The 24,524-nt window shown below is 36.8% G+C and overlaps 1 protein-coding gene across 1 annotated transcript in view; it reads right to left on the reverse strand.

Annotated features, from left to right (window-relative positions):
* The window catches only part of diaph2 (diaphanous-related formin 2), a 381,520-nt gene that overhangs the window by 121,511 nt on the left and 235,485 nt on the right, over nucleotides 1-24,524 (reverse strand). The window contains exon 25 of the mRNA XM_044363276.1: nucleotides 21,400-21,529. Coding sequence (XP_044219211.1) covers nucleotides 21,400-21,529 — 130 coding nt within the window. The remainder of the gene's footprint in view (nucleotides 1-21,399; nucleotides 21,530-24,524) is intronic.

The following is a 24,524-nucleotide window of genomic DNA, read 5'->3' on the forward strand; positions in this document are numbered from 1 at the left end:
ATGTCAAATAATGCCAAAATTAAAAAGATAATTTCTTTAGAGAAGTTGAGTTAGCTTTCCTTTAGCATTCCCACTGCAATTCGTTAGCCTTGAGTCATACACTTTGAGCCACTATTTCTAAACAATTTTCTTTATTATTATCATCTAAAGGCCTTATTATTCTTTTTCTTTATTATCTTATGCTTTATCATGTATCCTCAAGATGTAAGCTATTAATAAATGTTTTCATTAATCCTAAGAAGTTGTTTTTTCGAGAGAGCAGCGAAAACAGAGGTCACTGCTTTGAAAAGAACTTACAGTTATGAGAATGATCACTTGATCAATCTGAGAATTAAATTCAAGCTTTACTGTTTCCTCCAGACAATAAAGGTTCCTTATCGGAGGTGTTGCCCTGATTATACAAGGTTTTATATTTATTAATGCCTAATATTCTTACACGTGACTGCTTTTAACAGCAGTGCAAATGTTTAAAAGTAGTATTCTTCTTCAAATTTACTTTGGATCTTTGAAAATAAGCATGCATAAATTTAAATTAGTACTTGCTAAAATAGGTGCCTATAGTTTCTAAAAAACATGCTATACAGCAGGCATGTAGGTTACATATACTTGTTCTACTTCTGCTTGTCGCTGTGCTGTGACCTACATGTAACTGCCCAAATTAGGACTTCCTGTGTCCCTATATCACACTAATAAAGTAGATGCGGGGAGATTCATATCCCTTGCACGACGAGAAAGGTCAGATCAATTCTCCCACCAACCATATCTGTCTTCATTTAGCAGCCACCATATAAACACTTCATAGGACATAACACCTCTTAAGAAACATATGTATAAATAAATGTACAATCATGAAGTGTTTAAAACAAGGATGTGTTCAGTTTTCATTTGGCTGGAGTGTCACCATCTCTTTTGTTTTTCATCTACATGAGACAAGGAGACGCAGTACACACCATTGCCGAGCCATAAACACAGCCCCTTTCCACCTCAGGCAATCCTTAAACTCATCAGCAATGTAATGAGACTTTCGAGCTGAGAGATGAATTAACTGGAAGGGGTTAGTAATGGCATGGGCTGATGTCATTTCATGTCAGTACATGTACATTCAGGAATTTACTGAAGTTGAAATACCAGAATTTCCTTTAGCTTTAAGAGATCTCTAACTCACCAAAGTGATTTAGATCAATCCGATTTAAGTTAAAAGAAACGTTAAAATTCTAAATTAAATTAAATGACGTTGAAAACATTAAAGTGAACGCTCTTGCATCCCTTAATGATTCAGAGTTAGTGTGAATGTTTGATATTGGTGTACTGAGTTCAATTAGAGAAAAAAGGTTATGTATACCAGCTGTAATAGGGCAAACATACAGTATAGTACATTTCTGTGAAGGGTAATAGTGTACGTATACTGTATGGGACTAGTGACAAAAACAACAAAGCTCAAACAGTTTGTATCTCACCCATAATTGCATTTAAACAACAGAGTGACCATGCACTGCAACAAATATGCACTAGCAAACACCACCACCACAGTCAGGTTCTCAGAAATGTCACTAGGTCTGACTTAGTAAGATTCAGACATGAGACCAATTTAAAGGGAAAAATAATCAATTTCCCATCTAAAGATTGGGCACATTTTATCAAATTTTTGAGAAAATGGACATAAGAAAATGTGAATCACTGCATATGTCCATCTACTATGATTTGGCGCCTCAAGACAAACTGTTGGTGGCACTAAATCTCCAGTCCAGTGCTATTAAATCAGTAATTACTGCAAAAGAGCCCCAGTTTAGTCTCAAGCAATAGGAAACCGTGTGGAAAACATAATGGAAATATGGCATTTACTTGTTTGTTTCATGCATTATTTTGAGGAATGTTACAGTCTCATCATTGGAGTTTTATGCTATTTTTTCAGCTTTACAGTGGAATGAGAGCTTGAGTGACATTTAAGTCACATACTTCAAGAACATCATTTATTTGCTAAGTCTATTTTCATTGCACTTTGTCATATTTTGTTTTTATTCATACACCAACTTTTCCACCTCGGCCAAGAGCATACACTTTTTTTTTTTGTTGATATTTTGTAATGTTATGAAAGCTCTTAATGTCATCAAACTCTCAGACTGTGGACAGAGAGAAGACTTCTGATGACTACGCTCAGTTGTGTGAATTGTTTCAGGTGCTCAGTGCCAATGGGCTGGTAAAAAACATTAGGAAAACAGAACTGCAAAAGACATAGTACAGGGGTGTTTATGCTGTTATCCTGTAGCCCCAAGCAGCTTCATTGTGTGCTCCCATTTAGCCATTACTTAGGGGGGTTTGTAGCTTGCAGCCAGTCAGCCTATTGTAATAACCAACAGCTTTAGGCTTTGCTGAATGTTGTCCCTGCCGTGAATATACATTACTACCCTATGAATATAGGTCACTAAGAAAATGAAATTTTAACCTTCAAAGTACCAGAGATATTTTTGCAAAACATATCCTAAGGGGGAATTATTATTACAAAATGATTTCAGTCACTGGAGAGACAGTTTTCCTTCAGGCTAATTTATGCTGCTTTTATACTGCCTTAAGACAATGTTTCTAAATGCTACCAAATTTGAACTGTAGAACGCAAATACAGTATAGTTACAATTGTAACTGGTTTTCTGAAAGGACGAAAGTCACAATGGGCTGGTTGTCATGTATGTATCAAAATAACAAGCTGTCCATTCATACTGTATAAGGAGCCATTTGATCACCAGGTAATTCAACATATAGGCCTTATTAGGGAAATGCCAATTCATATATTGCCAGACGGGCTTACTTTGACAACTACACATTCAGCTCTTGGCTGATCCTCCAAAGAGTCCCTGCTCAGGAAAGTGTGGACATAAGAAAGTACAACACAATCAACTTTACATAGGATGAGATAAAGTAACTGAGGATGCAACTGGTCATACATCCTGACCTCATTCTTACAAAAGCCTGCATCCCTTCACTAGTGCAACAGAAGGCAATTCCACCAACAACTTACTGTAAATGGGAGGGTGTTTCTCGGTGATTGACCTGAATGGCTGTATCTTTATAAACCCATATAAAGGATAATGGTATGGATGAAACTGCTACCTGCAGAATGATATCATTGAAAGGTTTATACTTTTCATGTAGGAAAATATGGACAAAAGGGAAAATGACACTGTTATTACATATTAAGGGCTCTTTCAGTTGTGGTCACAGATATGAGGGCTTTCTCTGTCATTGTTGACTACTGATGGTCATACCCACTTGAAGGTAAAGTGGGACAAGACTAAGTCATAAAACCTGACAGACAACCAGGGGCTTTACTGAAAGTATGTGATTAATGTCCATCCTGTTTCATATCCACACGGTCAAATTCAGAGTTTCCCTCAATAGAGCTTATAGCTGCAAGACTCCCATACGTAAAAACTCTCCTCTAAGCACATTTGGAAGTACAGCGGGAGCCTTTTCACTTACACCAAGGTGTGGGGGGGATATGTCAGTACAATGGGCCAAAGAACACCCAGCATCTAAATACATCATGGACACTTATGCTGCATACTCGAGAAGTACTGGATTAAGTCAGCTTGGAAAAATAGCCTAAGGGCAGAAAGAGGTGATTATCATGGTCTTACTCAGAGAAAAACACCTTAGGTGTTCCCATACAATTACTGGATCATTGTCAATTCCAGTTAACAGCCTGCCTGATTAGCTATGAGGCTTTACCCACCTTTTCTGGTATAAGGTAAGTAGCATTTAGCTGGTCATCCCAAATAATGACTATTGTAACAGAGTTAGCACACTTCACTGAGTATGTTGAGGTTCACAACACGAGGTCTTGGTAGGACAGGCTATTCTGGAACAGAGATTCTTAAGAGTAAACCCTGAGCAAAGGTCACACAAGCTGAGAGAGACTGCGCTGTCGGGGGATATTCATGTCCAAGGCAGACCAAACACACTATGAGCATTCTCTGCCAAGGTTTTACACTCACGGGAGCACACTCACGGTGGCAAATTACCTCTGTTGGTAGAGGGAGAAGACTTGAAGGGCATAGTCAGTAGTAATAAAATTATTTTGCTGTTGTGTACTCAATACTACCAGATGACTAAGGCATATCCACAACATGTGATTAAATTGGTGTATCTAACTGTCAATACACACAGTGTGAGGGAAAAAAAAAGTTGTACAAAACTTTTCTTTCAGAGTGAACTGCTCAAAAAGTGTATTAGCTACTGTAGTAAAAATGTTATTAGTTGGGTACGAGTTAATCAATAGGCTGAAATAACATTCTAGCTAGCAGCTGGCTAGTGTGATAGCTGTGTTATAGTGGCAGGTCTGGACTGGTTAACTGTAGGGTGGTGATTAACTGTAACCACACAACTCACTATGTGAAAAGAACAAGGGTTTTATTTAAACACTGGGCATGCAGGCAATGATGCAATAGATGATTCTGCCTGTAAATAATTAAAACAAGCCCTGGTATGGTTATATCTTTTCCCATATAGAGGGAAAGAATATCATTCCTCTTGACACACGCCTCAGAACTGCAGTCATGGAGACGAGTGGAGGCCAACAATGAAATAAAATGCAAATCATTTAAAGAGCATTACATTCAACACTTTACCTCTAGAATATGCACAAAAAACTGAATTACGCAAAGAAAGATAGAAAGCAGCAAAATCGAGGCTGAGAGGCCTCCCCAGGTGAAAAAAAAAGTGTACAAGGGAAGGTGGAAACAATAATGGGCTGACATGAAACATAATCCCCTCTGTCTGCGATTTTATTGGCAGCCCCTCCAAAGAATGGTGGCTCCCCTATTATGACTTAACACATCAAAATCGCAGCATAGCACACACAGAAAAGGCCACCTGATGATAAACACAGCAGACAGCGTCAGAGGCTTTATCTCGTGGCTGCCTGCAGCTCAACACAGGTTCAATTTGGCCCGCAACAATCGATTCTGTCCCTCCTTACCTCTGCTTCAGTTGGTGGAATAAAAACAGACCTTTCTGTAAAGAGCAGGTCTCAGCTGGTATGCCATGTCAAGGCAAAGGAGAGGAAAACTAGGGACACCAAGACACCTGAATTGTGGTTGACCATAGAACTAGCACACATATTTTCTTGGCACAACATTTTAATCATGGCCAGAGTAGTACACATAACTATTTTCAACTTTAAAAATATATAAATGAATAAATGAACACAAATGAACAGCAGGGTGTTCAGATGCTTTAAGCTGGTCAAATCAAAGTCAAATTTGGTATGAGACTTCACAGCATGTTAGGTTAGGCAATGAAATTTAACAAAAACAAACAAACAAAAAAACCTCCGTTGTTTTCCTATATTTTGATAGTACACAAATAAATTTTGAGGCAACAATTTATTCATAAGGAAATATTGTTACCAAGATGCTAAAGCTGCCGGTATCTCAAATTATAGCACAACATACTTGTTTCACAACACTAGGGCTGATATATTTCTGATAATGTTGATAGTTAACATCCAGCTATAATAAACTTGTTTCCTTTGAAGATAAACTGAAATGTAATAAATACATTGGCTAGCTCTGTTAACTTGTTAGCTTTTTTTGATTCCCTATGAGTTATGTTTATGCCTACAATGATTAATCATTATGTTATTTATAACAGGAGTTTAACAGGTTTTACTGCAGTATTACTAGAAGTAATATTAGCAGCTTCCCAGAAAAAAAAAACAACTAACTAAACCAAAAATAACACAATTCTCTATTAATTTAATGAGCCACTGATAATGGATGTTTTTTTGTTTCTTTTCATGAACGAGAGACTGTGGCTGTGGTGTAACAACATCATAGGCATGCAATGATAGTCCCATTTTCCAAAGTTGCAATTTCCTTATCATTTCTCCTCTGAGTAAATTTGTCATTCCAAATTCACAACAATGCTGCCATATGACATAATTTGGCTCACAGAGCCATATAATCCTCTGTAAAACAGCACTATTTGTATATGCTTTTGTTGTTGTTTTTTTCCCTTGCTGCAAATATAATAGGGTGTTTGGTGTTGAATGAGCCGCCATCTTGAGGGTAATTTTGTCCTAAAAAGTGACACCATGACTGGGTCCCTCTATTTGAAGAGAGCATAATCATTCCCTGAGCTGAAAGCAAAAGGGTTGAGAATGATACCAGTTTCATTACATGGGAGTAAAAACACTCACACTCACTGTTATGGGGCACAATATAGAACACCCCTTCCATGACAATTATTAATACCCTGTCCCATTTATTATTTGCAATATCAGCCCTCACTCCAATGAAGGTTGTCCCTCTGATCAGTATGCAGGTGACCTGCCTTCAAATCCTCAATTTCACATGCAAATGCAGTGCAACTGATTTAAATAATATTTGAATATGGATCACACAGTGTGACTCCATATCACAGAGCTGGAAAAAAAAGAGGTGGGAAATGCAAATCATCAACATGCAAAAGAAAGGTCATAGTCAGGACCTGTTAGATTTATTTTGGAAATAAAGGGCTGGCTGCTAAATCAAACTCATTCCATAAAGCCTGAGGACAAAATTAGAGGAGATCAGCAGGATTTACATTATAAAAGGAAACAAACACAATATGGTCTATACAACACAAAAGAAGCAGTTTATGATGTGAAGGTGTTTTTTTATCCTGCATAACATGCCAAGATGAGAAGAAAGGGTGATGTGCCAAAAGCTTTACAGTAAAACTTTGCCTGAATCTCACTAACCCTCCCAGAATACTGAGCCTCATCACTGTAAACCACTGAAAAAGACAGCATAACACTACTGTAGGTGTAAGGGTTTATACACTGGTTCACTACAATAAAGATGCTATTACTTTAAAATTCACCAGCGCATTATTTCCCGCAATGGCAAGAAAAAGAAAACAACAAAAAAACATATGCGGCACGTTGAGAACAAATACCTGGATGGCAGTTTTCATGACAGCTACAGATAAGCATGGTATTGGCAGATGCTGCAAAAACCAATGAGCATGATATAAATGTTGCAATACAGGCAGGTGAATGCCTATGTACTGCTATGTCTATGCTCCTCTGGGGGGTATAAATCACAAGTGATGGTGGAATCTTCACACATAGTGGCATGCATTAACTGAAAGGGGCACAGGGGAGCCTACTCCCCTGAGTGTAGTAAAACTGCAATGAGCAGCCCTGCAACGCTTGCTTCAGGCAATGCTTTTAAATTATATATTGATGACAGTCCATGATAAAAATGACCCAATTTAGTATCCAAAATCAATTCCCACCTCCACTGATGTGCAGGAGATGGTAAAATCTGCCCAGATTCTTATGACACCATTTGAGCCACAGACACGTTTTCTCAAACTGTGGTCAATAGAGGCAAAGAGTGTGGGAAGAAATGGAGAGAAAGACAGAAGCATTTTACCGCAATGACCACCTAGTCAGTAAATGATCTGTTGTCTTTCTGGGTAAATAACATGTCTAGTATGATGTGTATTTTTCTTCATAGCATGGTGTGATTTGTGTTCCTAGAGCATCGGGGAAGAAACAAACTATGATTGGCACAATATATAAGAGGTCTAAACTCCCTTTCTGCTGATTTGAAAAATGTCACTAGCCTAATCTAAATTTTTATTACATATACAACAATTGTATAAGTCTGTGCGGGTTTGGAAAACATTTCTCTTAGTGATATCTGGCAGAAAATGTGAAATGAAAAATGTGATCTGAAACAAATAAAAGATGATGACTGCTTCTGTTGATAGCAATTAGTTGTGCAGGAGACCTTGCTCTTAAGAAAATAATACCATAAGAGGATGACACCCAAATGTAAAGCAACACCAGCATATTGACACACCATGCCTAATCTGTGAGAGACTTTTAAAGCATATTTCTGCCTACATGATGCTAGGACAAGAGCAATAAGTCGTCACTTCCAAGGCAGCGAAAGGGACACAGAATTCAGAAGCGATTCAAATATTTCACCTACAATGTCAATACATGGGTTCTAGTCTAAATTTCAAAAAAACAAGGCTGTTTTTTTTTTTTTTGTTTGTTGTTGTTTTTTTTTTCTTTAGTATCTATATCTAAACTGCTTTCAATGAAAGCCCAGACATGTGCAGTAAGAGACTTGAAACTGACTGATGGAAATGATTACTGCCATGAAATTGACAGTCAAGTTGGTGTAATCTTTTATGTCCTTTTTTGTTTTTTCCTTATAGGCATGCTTTTTATCAAGCAGGCGTTGAGACTGAAAAAAAACCATGCGTTATTACAACATGACATATAATACAATCCAGGAGGTGCAGTGTGAGTAACAGAAGGCCCAAGTGCAATTAATTATAAAACTCAGAGACAGGGTTTTGCAACTCCGGAAAATTATTTTATCTTCTGTCGTGACGATTGCATGATTAACAGTAGAAAAACTGTTCATGTTACAAAGTAATCCAGCAGGAATGTGAGATTGCGTGTGACTGAATGACAAAGCGCCTTACCGGATGAAGTCGCATTGAGGCAAAAGTGAAGCCAGGCTCAACTTTTAGCATTTTTTTGTTTTTTTTGTTTTTTTCTGCTACACTCTGTGTTGCCACCCACGCCGCACTGCCAGACTGTCCCTATTCAAATGAATGAACAACCCTTTCATTTGTTTCATTGGTTAAAACTGTGCTGTCTTTTTTGACATTATGCTGTTTTACAAGGTAATTTGTGTCACTTTGTTCCATAAAAATAGTTATTATTATTAAGTTATTACAAGATAACATTTGATCTTGACTGACATTAAATACATTAACAAAATATATTCATTAGATGATAACATTTGGTTCTCAACTGAGATGTGAAATTAAAAAATAATAATTTTGGACAGTTCAAGAGTTTCTCTGTTTTGTCAGTCTTTAGTTCTTTCCATGGATTTTAATTAAGTCAGACAAAACCAAATCAGTCATCCCTGGATTATAAAATAAAATTTCATTTCCCACTTCTGGTGGATTTGACAAAGAAATAATATAAGTGTGGAGGAGAACTTGGAAGAGCACTTTGGGTTAATGCTAAAATGACTATTTAACAGTGGTATGATACCTATTTGGCAAGCTTAGCCTTTTTAATATAGATCTCACCAGTGAACCATCACACAAGCACACAACATAAATCCTGAACAGGGTGGGCATATTGTACTGTAGATTATGCTCTCTCAGTCAGTCAATATTACAAATCCCTGCACTTGTTATTGTAACGCCTCAACAGGGCCTTATCTGGAGGGTGCAGGGATCTCCTCAGAGAAAACTCAATTTCCTGCTCATTTGTACAACAATCCTCATCATTATCTTACTTATCAGAATCGCCTGACAGACATGCTATCACAAGTCCCTCCATGACAACAACTTCGGAGTCCCCTCATGTTAAGCAAAATGTCCTGCCAGTGACTGCTACAGTTCAAGAATACAGCAGTTTATTGCTCAACAATTGCATGACAGGTTAAAAGCATTGTGTCCGCCCACACCTCATGTTACATGCTTTTATCAATGCCATACTGTAAGTCAAGCTTTGTGATAATTTTCGTGAGCAAATGCAGATGTCAAGCATTGTGATAATGTGTGAAGCCACTCAGTGGAGTCGTTGATAGTTGCATGCACATAGAATATGACTTGCCAGAGGGTTGCACTGGGAACAGGTATTGCCCTGCCTCTACAAGGTGGTGCTGTAGTGTTGAGTAATAACACTGCTGAACACAAAAGCTGAATGAAATATATAGTTGCAAAAATCATTAACATTATCTGGGGGGAAAAAAACTAGACAGAACAGTACTTGAGCTAGACATGAGTACCACCGGCCAAATGTTATTATAAGAGACAGTAAATGACTGATTTCAGCTGCTGTTCAGAGCTACCATTCAAACCTAAAGGTGGCAGGGTATCTGGTACTTACTTAATACATTTTCACTAGAGTGTTCTTTTAAATCTAAAAGATTCGGTAACATATAAAACATGTGTGACTAAATATAAGATTTAAATTAAACTGGGAAATAATCTAGGTTATAACTTGTGAAGTACAAATTGTAGATCAACTACAGTAGGTACTTAATTACAATTGTTGTCAATTGGTAGAGTTTTTGCACAACAGGGAAACGTGATTATGTATCTTTCACTTTTCAGCCTAAAACCTAGGTCTTACCCTGAAGAGCCTGTGGTCTCTGAGCCCTTTTTCAAGTGAGCAAATAACCGGCAGCTTGAAAGTTACTAAACCCTACATCCTTTAATATTCACATGGTATTGTGTGTGTTTTAAGGAAACAGGACAAGTCATCTGTAAGAACTCTAAATGTACAAAAATTTACAATTCTGCTCCCCCATGTGCCCCTGATGCACCAAGCTGCATTACCTCTACTGTCAACTCATACTGGGTAGTTGCTGTACAGTCTTCCCTTGGGATTTGCTTTAGTTGGGTCCCGAGTTCAATCACTGTATGTCATTGAACAGGGCTTTATACTTGTTCTAATGTGTGTTCTAATATAAGAAATTAAAATTCAGGTTGTTCATGTGAAGTGTCATAGAGGCCACTTTGTCGATCCGGTATTGACAAATTGTTACAATTATGTTAATCTATAGGGATGGACTGGTGTTCGTCATGAGTTAGTGGAGAAAAACAGAGTTGCATTTGAAATGGAGCTTCCTTGTTCACCTCAGCTCATGGAACACTCCCAGCATGGGAAATGGTCTACTGTGACAGGCTGAATTTCTAGGCTGGCAAACAGCATTATTCTCATTCCTGTTCCCATTGTCAGCTCTCATTGAAATCTGCTGTCACGGACTGGAGCCTGATGCTAAGCAGGGCTGCTGGCCTCCCTGCATGTGTCTATCTCTGTCTACATTCATACTGGCTGGCCAAAGTGCTGATGTAAGAAATCAGAGGTGGAGGGGAAAAATAGATGGATAGAGAGAAAAGAAAAAAAAAAGGGAAAGAAAGCAAGAGCGGATAGTTGTTTTGGTCTCACAATGAACTACTCATCTATTATGAAGTGAGTATAGAAAAAAAAGAGGAAAGAAAAAAGAAAACTCTCTAGAGCTCATCACTCATCCTGAGCTGGTGAAGCTAGACAGGTCTGTTTCCTGTTCATAATATTCTTCATGACAGACTGTCCATTTACACTGTTGGCCTCACTGATCCTGTTCTATCACTTTCAGGGTCCAGGGATGAGTATACCTTAAACAACCAGTGAAGAAACTGTTTCCATTTCCAAGCATAGTGACAATGATGGGTAGACTAATGGTCAAGTGTACTTGATGACGTACTGACAAGCATATAAAACATTTTGATATAAAGATACTTAAGATCCAACAGACGATGGAAACTTGGAGAGTTTGCCAGAATATTAGCCATTTTTCTTCATTTTTGCTTTAAACAAAATTACCTTCCACAAGACTGTTAAAGCCTATGAATAATGGCATTATTCCTGGCTTCTGTTTGTTATGTTTTAAAAATCTTCTAATCATGTAGATCTGTATGTGCAGCAGTGTACAAAATGTCCAGTCAAATCAAACTGAAATGTGGGTCTCTGGGCTCAAAAGACTGTCATTGTTTGTGTATTACTGAAGACTGTGCCTTCAATAATACAAGTAAGTACCCTTTGCCAAATTCCTTTGATCTATAAATGATGAGTTCTCAAACACGAAAAGCTTCCGAGGAGAGTTTGCTTGGTGCTTAGGCGCTGGGATAGAAATCAAATGATGGATGGAAAGGTGCAGACTAAGCACAAGCAGGGCACTCAAATGTAAACAAACCACAATCATTAGCAGCACTTAAAACTTTTATAACTTGACCAACAGTGTGAAAGCTAAAAATTCCAAACATAACAAAACTGACACAACAGAGCATTTGTGCATCTATCTGCACTTCAGAAGATTTTATAACAAGCATGCAATATTATTGGTAAGACAGTGTTCCTATGTTGCCATCCAAAAAAAATAACCTAACAACATATAAATCCTGTTTTTCGACTGGAGCTTGTCTTTTTTTCTTTTACATCAGTCGAAATTTTAGAGCCAAGTGTATTGTCCATGTGAATTGTATTTATTCCCACTGATTCAGCAATGATATAGTTGTAGTGAAAATCAAACTTTTAAAAAGTTAAGTGTATTAAACTTTTTTTTTGAAATGGGATGAGCATTAGTGGACAAATAGTGAAAATAAATATTGTGCTGAGGTACTGAAAAGTTGGGACAACATCACAAATTAACTGCATTTGCTAAAAAAGTAATATTTTACATTACTGCAACCATGTCACTGATTTGGTTAATTTGTGTCACTCATAAATTAGGGATATTTTTTCATTCCATCAGTGATGTTGGAGATTTTAAACAAATGACAGTAACTTCAAGTCATCTTCAGTACAGTATGCCTTCACAAGCTCTGCCAACCTGGATTTGGGCTGTTTTTTCTTCTACTTTCTTTCAGATCTTCTCAGTCAGATTGGATGGGAAGCATCAGTGAGCTGCAATCTTCAGGTCTCTCCACAGATTTTCAAAGAGGTTTAAATCTAGGCTTTGGCTGGGCTTCTCAAATACATATGGAGACAGAGCCACTGTACTGTTTTCTTTGTTGTGTGCTATGGGTTGTGTCAAAGTGACGCTGGAAGGTGAATCTTAACCAAGGACTGACGTTATGTGATCTCTGGAGCAGGTTTTCTTCTTGTTTATAATTCCTACAATCATGACCAGCTTCCCAGTCCCTACCACTGAGAAGCATCCCAATAGCATGATGCTGTGGTCACTTTAACAAAGTCAGATAATGAACACTACCTGGTGTTTAATTTGTAAAATTGTGGTAGATGTCATTAAAAGTGCAACAAAAGATGAAGACTAAATACATTTAAAAACTATCTTTACAGTCACCTACATGCAATTTCACACCTTATAAATTACAATAAACTGGAAATGCCGCACATTCCTGAATATTAATATGAATATCCACCTAAATCAGATTGACATTCAAGGGAGAATTGAGAAGTTTGACCACAAAACTTAGAAGGAAAACTTCACTGAATGTAAAATAGAATTTTTTTTGTTGTTTTGCAGACACTGAGATGGTCTTCTGTAGGTGTAGTTCTGTCATTCCCAATAAGATAAAAAAACAACTGTCAAGTGGCTGCATATCACAGTAGTAGTGAACAATGCTAAATCACAGAGTCAAACCAGTCATGACAAGAACCTTGTTACTGCGCAGTGGCAAACCAAAGGTAACACCGGTTGGAGTCAGAGGACATGGTGATATTGCAGTTCACTTCCTCAGAGGAGTGTCTGCCTCCTATAATTGGAGAATGCCTCATCAGTGGTGTTGTTACCCACAGGGGAGAAAGACCTGGCAGTGGATGAAGCCACAGAACCAGGTAAATAGGCCATTCCTTTCTTGTACAGTATACATAAGAGTACACTAAATTACACATATTGTGAGCTAATTTGCCATTTCATACATAGCTACTGTCATAAACAAAAAATACTGTTTATACCTACATGTTCGGCAAGGAACAATTGTTTGAAGGCTATGTAATTTGAGGCAGGGAAATGAATTGTGAAGAATATTTGGTTTGATTTCAAAGGGGCAGTTTTTGAGATGCTACATTGTACCAGAAATACATGTTTCTTTCATCTGTCCTCAATTTTTAAATTGAGTCAGCACACAATGTCAGCTGTGAAAGAAATAATTGAGCAATCGTTTCAGTGCTAAGTATCAATTTCACATGTAAATCTTGAGTTTCTTTCAATGACAAATGCATCTATTTTGCAAAAATGAACATTCATGCATCCATTGCATTAGTATTAAAGTGTTTGTCTTGAATTACATCCATCCTTCCTCAAGCTTCTATGCAGCTGTCTTCAGTTAGATAGCCTCCTTGGACTGGCATGAGGGAAAATTTTCTCAACCCCATGATTCCTTGCAGCTCCATTGAAACAGAAAGACAAATGATCCCTTCTGTGTTCCACCCCATCCAGAAAAGCATTTTGTCTACGTAATACAGAGCCAAGTACTGCTAGGAGTTTAAATGGGAAATGGGCACTGCTTTATTATGCTGCAGTGCCTTGAAATGAATGTGGATAATAGATATATTCACAGCGGTATTAATATCCTCAAAGTTCATCTTTTTTCCCCCCTCATTCTCCATTTTCTCTCTCAAAGGCTCCAAAGTACTTTGCCCTTGGCTATGCCTTATACTAAATAGATTTATGAGAACATTTGTGTCATATTTCCTCTTTTCCCGGATTGTCAAGACAGATTGTCAGTGTACCACTGATTGAGTGGAATCACCACACAGACTTAGTTCCCATTGTCAGGCCCCACATATTCATCTCTGGGGGGGATTTAACAAGGCAAATTGGCCAATGACACTTCTCTCAAGGCTTTGCTGCTGCTATTAAGATGAGGTCAGGGGTATGAAAATAGTGGATTCTATGACTACATTTCAAATTATTATATTCTCAATATCCAATAGTACATGTATATAGTATATGTACAGTACATACTGTATGTGTTAAGTATTGAGGGGACACTTTACGTCAAGTCCCCCCCATTTATAAGAAGTATATACACATTTAATAAATGGTTTATGGAATATTATAATGTATTATTATAAGCAGATTTGAGGACATCTTTATTAATGTGCAGTATTTATCAAATATAAGTTCTCATAAAGACATATTTCACATTATTACAATTGTGTTTTACTATGTTGTCATTCATTATGTTTATACACCAGCCTCCACTTATGGGTGCCCACAGGAGGAGTTATAGTTATAGTTATTGACAAATACATTAATAAACACTTATATCAGCTAACAACATTATAGTATGTTAAAATCCATGAATCCATGTTTACTGCTTGTAAATGCTAAATAAATTAATGGTGCATCATAACAGAAGAATAAGGAAGATATGCAGATAATACTTGTCCATTTTGGAGAATACTCGCTTGTCAGGCAGATGAGCAGTGAGAGTGAGGACAATACATTTTTTGCCTAAAATATTGAAAGAACCTCTCACTGTCTTTGGAAAGCCACAGAAAGAAAAAACTATGAAAAAAAGTATGGGAATGTAGGGGAATGGAGAGCTAATCTGAAACTGAGACTTTCACACTTCATTATGGTTTAAGCTAGAAATTGGAAGCAAGGTCATTTTTTAAATTGTATGTTTAGTTGTTAAAAACCTATTGCACATGGATTTTAACATTAAACTGAATGCTGACCGAAAGAGCAAAATAAGAGAGAATATGAGCAACATGTAAACAGCACATATACTATATCTGCCAAACATGGCACTGAGCTATCACAGTGTAGGGAAATTAATAGTGAATCTCCTCTGGAATGTCAATCAGATGTCTTGCATCAGCTTAATATATGAGTGCCGGCAACAATGATTAACCTGAGTTCATTCGAGGATTATCTAAAAAAGGAAAATAATAATAATAATACATAATACAGTGGATCGGGATTTTTTGGCTCACTGAAAATAGAAAAGACTCTCAATTGTAACATTAACCAGGATCATAAAAATTCTGACCAGCCTCAACTGTAAATATTATAATGCAACTGATGCTATTCTGTGCCAATAAAATAATTAGGGAAAACAATGTGTGTATATCTAACTCAAGCTGGCAGTGGTGATGGGGTGTTGTGGGCTGTGACCAGTCATTTTAGGGGGAAAAGAGCATTTTCAGTGAGGAGGCCTGAGTCCCTTTGAGCTACCCAGACCTCCTTCAAATCCTTCACCCTTCAAAGTGATTTATCAGTAGAGATCCAAGATGACATGGTGGCAGGAGAGACTACCAATTCTCTGCTCAGACAGAGATAGACCTCACAGTGAAATATGGTAGTAGTTTGGATACACAGCCAATGATAAAGGTAAAATTGGTCTCGTAAAGGGAGGTAAGAGGTTGACTTTGGCAAATGATCTCTTAGACAACAACCCTGACCTCTTCAGACAAGGCCAACCAATGTCATAGTTGACTAATTAGTATTATCTTTTTGCATCTACAAGGGCAACCATTAACAAAGTCAAGTCATCTTCTCCTATGCAAGGGACAGATGGTCACTATCAACTCAGAGATACCTATGAATTAAAAGATGCTGTATTAGATGTATTAGTAGACCTCTTATAACCAGTTATCAATAATTTAATAAATTATTATTTCTTTAATTTACTATTATTTGTATATTAATTGACTGTTCTAATATTTATATTGAACTATCAAGTGTTTTCAAAAAGATACATTTTGATATGGAACACTGTCAAATGTTTTCTTTTATATTAAAACTGGTAAAAAATGTTCCTTTGGTGTCAAGACTTGGTTATTACGCTTGGCAACAATTTTCAAGATTTTACAGTGACAAGAAACATAATTCAACAAGCTGCGTGTATCTCTTGAGATATAAGGTATATCATTATAAAAAAGATTTTGACTCCTGCAAGACAGTTGCGTCTCTTCAGTGGCTCTTCACTGTCTGGAGAAAAGTGCTATTGTACAGTAGATGTCTGGTAAAAAAAAAAAAAAAAAAAAGTCATGTCCTTGTCTGATCTTCAGGTTGTAATGATTTTACTAGCATTCTTCAATCAATGCTTTTGGAAGAAAAAATAGAGCACTGTTTTCTTCATTTTCACTGACCTCAGGGCAAAAATAAGCCAACCATTTTTGGGATTGATTTTCTTTCTAGAGAATAAAATTCTGTGAACAAACATTAATTATAAAATTACAGATTCACTTTATATACCTAGACAACAAATCATATCGTAAGTTGACAAAGGTGACAAAGGTGCTCTATGGATGCTTTATACATTTGACACGCTGAAACCTCATGAGATACAATAAAAACAGTGATACTGAATTAGAGCGCACTCAGTACAGGAGTCATCATGCCCGGTCAGTGGCTAGAACAGTGGTGCTATTTGCACCAAAAATGTAACAATTGTTGCTTAGTCTATGGTCAAGATCAAAGAAAGTGACCGGAGAACCAGACCAAACCAGAAAAAAAACAAAGAAACCAAAGAAAATGAAGGGAAAGTGCTGCTCTAGGTTATATTGACCAGGACGCCATTGCATTACATTACATTCATTTGGCTGACATTTGGCTTTTGTCTGAATCAATTTACAATGTAAACTACAGTACAGTACTGCAGTAAAATGCACTTATACAATACAGGAAAATACACATTTTTTTCCCAACTATATTTTTTAGCAAAAAACCCAAACAAACAAACAAACAAACAAAAAACAACAACCTTTAAACGCTGCAACTAGCACTGCAACAAAAGGACTGGTGGATTGCTTGCTAATTATCTTGGTGAAGTAAAGGTCACACCTAATGAACAGGAATTCATTCTCATTCTGTGATTTTATGACTGTACTCAAAGTGTCTTTCAAGCATTTTGTAGCTCTGTTTGGTTGGAAACCTTTAGCCTGTAACAACAGATTAATATTACACTGATGGAACATTAACTGAAATAACGCCTGCAATTAATTAATGTTAGTGTTCTTACAATATTGCTGTCTTTCTATTTAATAAATATATTTACAGTGATTTAGTACCTTGAGAAATAAAAGTAAGCACAAGTTCAAATCAGCAAATTTAATGACCAGTGTAATTGCTAAAAGTGAAGTGAGATAAAATGATCTTTACACATTTTACACATAATTTGACTCAAGCATAAATCTCATTTGGATATAAGAATAATCTGAGTAGCTAAAGGTTTGATGACTACCCAAACATGTATTTTCTACTAATACCTCAATTATTTTCTCTTCATATTTCATTAAAGCTGTTTATCCACAATTTATTAAAAAGTACATGACCCTTCCTTTTGTCCAGGTCCTATCTGGAACATCTGCAGATTGCTGGTGCTGCCTCCTTACATAATCCTGTGAATTTTAATTAAAATTGACCTTGATAGAAGAAGGCTTTGATAATAGTTGAATCCTAGGAGAGAGGAAGAGTCTCCTAAAGGGACATCTCTATGTGCTGGACTTGGTCATAGTTACTGTTAACCCTTAGATCCATTAAACTCTCCTCTGCTCCCAGGCAAGTCTATGGGGATACTGATCTCTGATGTAATAACATACAATCATCTATTTTGAGGTTTTAGGGCTTTTAAAAGGAAAAAAGAGAGGTCCCTAATAGTTATTACTATTTATATGAATGTAACTATCAGCAAGGTAGAATTTTCACATCAGTCAATAAAATAAAGGAGCAGAGAGAGAATTTATCTTGATCTCTATCAACAATAATCAAAAGTCCCCCTTTGTCTAAATATTAATAGGCCTGATTTAAAAGCCCCATACATTTTGAATTTTGAAGGAAATAAATATGTACCATTTTAAATCAAATCAGTAATTGAAACCCTGTAAAGTGGTGAAATAAAAACTGTGTAAAGATCCAGATGATAGCAAGGTGGCAATCCCATTTCTTAGAGAAATTCTGCATTGAAAGGGTGAAAATCTGAAGCAGCCAATCAAGCCTGGGAAAATTATGATTTCCTTGGGAAATTATCCTGGCCTGATTGCACTTATCAATGACGTATATTAATTGTACAACTTCCAGCCATTATAGATGGCCGTTTGATTACATTTGAATCCCCCACATCTGACAATCAACAATCAGAAATCAGATGCTTGGGTGATGGGCTTCACACAGGTTTGTGTAAAGTACTACCCAAGAGAAACACAACAAAATGGTAATTTTTCTATTCCTTCACCAATGAGAAGATAAATGGTTTACTGTCATCTGTTCTATTCTATGTCATCTACAGTATATTATATGTTTGGTTTAGATGCAATTTTATTATTGCATTGGTATATTGTTTACTTTCTGTAGCCCAAGTCTAAATATTAATTATAGTGTATTATTTGAATATGAACCTCAGAAAGAGTGAATGTTGTCAAGGTAACGTGAATCCAAATAAACAAGAAGGTCCTTTATAGCTGTGGCTGGTTATATCAATTAATAATTAAAAATGTAGTACTTACTAGACTTCCTTAAAACAGAAATTTGGTTTGACTGGATAAAACATCATAAAGTCACAAGGCACAACGTATTAAAGGGGAACTTCAACTTCACTTTTAGTGGACGTACATTGATGGGGTGCTATTGCCCCAAAGGTTTACATTGCAGCCCGTTTTGCAGCTGCCGCCTGAAGCACTCTCGCTCAATACTGGACCAATTTCAAAAATTGTTGCCCCCATTAGTCACTTAGACACAAAAAGATGGGAAAAAAGGGCCCAGGTTGAAAAATACTGAAGTTTCCCTTTAAATGGAAGTAAAATTGTTCCATCAGAAACAAAAGTGAAAAAAAAGAAAGAGGGGGTTAAGGTAAGAGACAAATGTTCAAAAGAAATTCAAAAAACACTGCTATCAGAGGAGGCTATCATGCATAATTTGTTTTTTAACTTGAGTGTGCAGTGTATTAAGGAGAAAAGACAGCTTTGTTTAATTTTATTTAGCCAGTTTAGCTGACAGGAGACCAAAAGCCTGTAAAGGATCTGGAGATAGTGGTAAATAATTCAGCAATGCTCTACCGTTCAACAAGGCAGTAAAAGCTTTCCATAGACATGGAGTGGGCCCGCGCATGGCTTCTGATCACTATGTTCTTTTGTGATCTGCCTCAGAGTAAATCTAATAAAAAGGATTTTTAGGCTGGTAAACAGAGATTTAAGTTTCTTATTTCCTTGGCTTAAATATGCTATAGACACAGTAAAACCAATGGCATAACACATGAGTGTAGCAAGAGAACTGTTCCTTAATGGTACAAAGAAAAGACAGGAGAAGATTTGAAATGAAATGATTCATGAGTCTGAAGTCTGAAATAAAGAGTCTACAGACATGCTAGCAGCACTGTAAGGCTGTAGCTAAATGCTACAAATGATCTCTTGAAATGTCAGGAGATCAAAGTTATTACAGTTCATCCTCTAGGGACAACGAATGTGTGTACCAAATTCCATGATAATGCATCAAATAGTTGTCGAGATACAGTACTTCGATAAAAGAATCAAAAAGTCAACTTCATGGTGGCACTAGAGGAAAAGTCTGATCATTGATTACATGACACAGTCATTACAATGCATTATCTGGGAATCATGAATGTCTATGTTGTTTTTACCAAATTTTGTGCCAATCCATCAAGCTTAAGTGAAAACTTTGACCTGACGGTTGCACTAGAGGGAAAGTCAGAGGATCACCAGATTTGTTAGAATTTATCCTCTAGGTACCTTCAATAACTGTAGTATATTTCATTACAATCCATCTGATAGTTGTTGAGATATTTCACTCTGGCCCACAAATGTCAACCTCACAGTGACGTTACAGGACTAGTCAGCAGTACATCAAAGTCAGTAAGATTCATCCTCTGGGGATCATGAATGTCTGCACAAAATTTCTTAAGGATCCATGTGATAGTTGATAGATATTTCAGTCTAGACCAAAGTGGTGGACCAACTGACCAACCAACATTGCCATCCATCGAGCCATGCCACTAACATGGCTAAAAATTGTATCTGTTCCTCTAATTCAACTCAGTACATCTGTAGGAGTGTTAGCACTTTCAATGTCTTAAAGTGTAAAGGGAAGTCTCCTTCACTGTTACACAATCTTGTTGAAAACCTTATTAAGGTAAATGTGATGATCAATTAAACAAGAGAAACAAGGTGCGCCCAGAGTAAACAATTGCATCCCTAGTCCTTAAATAGTTCCCGAGGGTTTTTGCAAGAGACATTTATTTCCTGGCCTCAGTCAATTAATTGGCATCTCCTTGAATAATTCACTTTTCGGTGAAATGACAAAGTTGATATAATTCAAAATTTGTGCATATTGACATCTAAATATATACAATACATGAAGACTATTCAGTCCACTTACACAATAGCAGGCAGCCTCAGTCAAGTGCATAATTAGTTGAATTAGATTAAATAACCAATTACGAGTCTAACAAAGTAAATAAGCCTGCAGGGATTCCACCAAATGCTTGAGAATAGAATTAGAGTGGAATTAGTTTATTGACAGGCTGAATGACAGTGTGGTCAGGCAAACAACTCTATTTTTGTCACAAGGAGAGAGTTCTAGTTGCCATCAAGGGATATAATAGACAAGTGAAGATTGACTGTTTAAAACAAATAAATAAATGAACATTATTAAGGCTCAGAATTGCAATATAATGTATTTATATATACATAAAGTAAAGACTTTCTCCTGTTGCCAGTTTAAACTCTGTTGCCAGTTTAACCTCTATAATGCACAAAATGCAAGGGGCGTAGGTTTGTTAGCAGCCGTTCTCACCGCCGTTCAAGCAACTACGGTACATTTAGAAATCTCCAGACTTCAGTAGGTGGTGATCTCTGATTGTCTGGTATCACGAGACTAGGTATATTACAAAGAGACATACCTTTACTGGCATTCTCCACATGCTCCAGCTCATCTGGAAACCTCAGAATCTCTGGATAAGTCTCTTCACACTTCTCAGCCAGGAAATGAAGAAGTGTTGTATTCTGACTGATGGATTTAGTGTCTCGAAGCTAAAAAGAAGAAGAAGAAAAAGAGAAAAAAAAGATTTATCCCAATGTTTACACTTATTTACTTGTCAAATGTACCACACAGAGGTTTAAGCACCTTTTCTACAGTTCTCTTGGCTCAGCAAAACTGTCTCAGCGTGTTATTTAAATTTCTAAATTATCTGTATTACCCAAAGTTTTCAAAAATCCAACCAGTTTGGTCATGATCACAAAGCTCAGTGAAGATACAAAAACAGTGAGACTTCTTAGAATAACTGAATGAAAGAGCAAATTCAATTGCTTTTTTCTGTATGCATGTATTCAGAACAGCAGATATTCCATTTAAATGTTGTACAAGTACTGGCTTTCTACGTGCACTTACTGTTCAGTGTGTCTGCTGAGGTTTTATTCAACCCCAAAAGTACCCAGTTTGACCTACAACACTTCTCTCAAGGCTGATGTTACACTTGCAACAGAGGAAATAAATTCCTAACAAGTTGAAAGTATCCAGAGTCATCTGTCATATGGCCGAGAAATACAATGTCACATAATGTCCTGATAGAAGATGGCCATGACAGTAATAAAAATGCTTTACTTTAATGTTTAGTTTAAATGTGAGACGTTTAAAATATGGTAAGCATGGCTTATCTGGCTACCTTGTTTTCAGCACACAACTAAATCTCCTCAACAAGCCTACATGATGGCAACATCCATGGTTTCATAGAAATTGAAGAAGCAAGTATACAGTCTATCTTTCAGTGGTACAAGGCCCACAGGATGATATAAAACTTAATGTAATATGTAGCTGTCAACAGTTTAATCAACAGCCAATATCCAATTTCAAATGAGGGACTGACAGAAGCACAGGAGGAGATAAAACAAAGATGTATTATGATGAGTGTATCATATTTCTGCACCTAATTACAGATGACACACATGCACAGCATATATGTACACACATTAAATGACACCACACACATGAGAATAAAACAACAGAGAACACTGTGGTAGGAAAGTTTGAGTGAAAGTACTGTACTGTGTTTGTGAATCATGTGTGTGTGTCTATGTTCATACAGATGCCAGAGTCTCCACATCAGTGCATAGGAAACTTGTTCCATATTCATTCCCTACCGTGATTGCCATGCTGTTCGAAAGGCACGCTGGGAAAGCTAATTAGCACAATCCACCTCTGCGCACTCATACTGATAATATCCGCACCACAAACAGCATGCAGTTGGACATGCCCACACATGTGCACATTCAGGCACACGTGTACACGCTCACACACATGCATACACACACACAAACACGGAACAAGGCAATGGTGAGTTGAAACAATTAGTAAGTGGCATACCCTCAACACACAAACACGGAAACACACACTTATTTTCATTAGATGAGGATCAGCCAGTTTCTTACATTTGGTAATCACAGTTTAATTTCATGGATTTTAATTTGTTTATTGTTATACCCTGAACTGTCATTACCTCACAAAGAAAGTGCCTCTTTGGGATACTGATCTCATCTGCTAACTAATATTAGTAATATGTAATATTGGTAAGATAGGTAAACTGGGAGAGGTATAAAAAGTAATTTAAGGATTTGTGAATCTTAACAACAGTACCCTAACTGAAACAATCATTTTAAATAAAGTAGTGCGGTAGGTGGGTATTGTGCATAGCCTCACATGGACTAATTTGGTGACTATACAGGGGAGAAGAATGGGCATACTGTGGGGTTTTATTAAGTTCAGTGGGTGTAAGTGGAGAAACAGTGTGGTTTCAGGTAATAAGGCAGTCATTAAAATTATCTGATGAAACTGAAAGTATATTAGCATTGTGAGGTGAATATCATTGACATAATAAGACTGGACTGAGTCCACTGAGCATGCATATTCACTGAGTCATAAATAGACCTCTCTGCCTGCTCTACCCAATGCTGTATTTGTAATGTAATATGTACAACTCTGATGAAATAATTTGTACAGTATAATCAGATTGAAATTTTTTCAGTTTTTATTTAAATGTAAATGTTAAGGCTAGGACCTTTGAATATTTCAAACAACTAGTGATAATTGGACTCACAAAAATGCCACTTACAGAGCAATTACTTGTAGTTTAACCATTTATTTATCTTTATTTTATCTTATTTTTTGGGACTCATAATAAGCAACTTATTTCATTTTTCTCTCCACTTTGTATTACTGGCAGCACTGCCTGATCTGTCCTTTTTGGAGGAAGACCTAGTTTACTGTAGGCTGTTTGCAAACAGTGTGATTTCATAGCAGAAAACATAACGTTGGGATGTGTGGGGACATAAAACCTATAAACCACCGGGTTACACTGATCTGTTCTTTTCTTTTTATTATTTCAGGAATTTTATGGTCAAAAGACCCTAAAGTATAGTGTAGATTAATTAGTTGGGACACAAGTTTTACTGATGGGTTTTATTGGCTTAACATGAAGAGTTTAAAAGTTTTGAATATAGTTTTAAATGCTTTAAAAACAACCAGGACACTGTCTTGAACTTGAGATCATGGGGATGACAACATCAGACATTGGGATTTGTAATAAACACACAGATATTAAACATTATAATTCCATGTAAACATATATAATATATATTTATGTTGATTGAGACACTTAATATGGTCAATGCAAATTCAGGGCAAACAGAGAGTAGAGCGCGCACATCCAAAAAACTTCTATAAATGCTGGATTAGTCAGACAAAAGACCTGCAAACTGTACTGATAGCTCCAAGCAAATTTAATAAAACAAAACAATGTTTCAATCTGACATCAAACACAGTAAAATATGCCAGAATATGTTGAAATATATGTTGAAATAAAAAGTGCTGTTGTTGGTAGTGGTAACACATTCTGCTGAGGGCCTCTGTAAGGGCAGGGGGAATCCTACTTAAAGCCCAAGGTGCTGATGCAATTTTCTCACAAATTTTACATCAGGCAGGTTCAAGGTATCGTGAGAATTGTGCCAGGGGATGTGGAGTATCTGTGCACAG

This window comes from Thunnus albacares, chromosome 10 (genome assembly GCF_914725855.1).
Source record: "Thunnus albacares chromosome 10, fThuAlb1.1, whole genome shotgun sequence".
NCBI lineage: Eukaryota > Metazoa > Chordata > Actinopteri > Scombriformes > Scombridae > Thunnus > Thunnus albacares.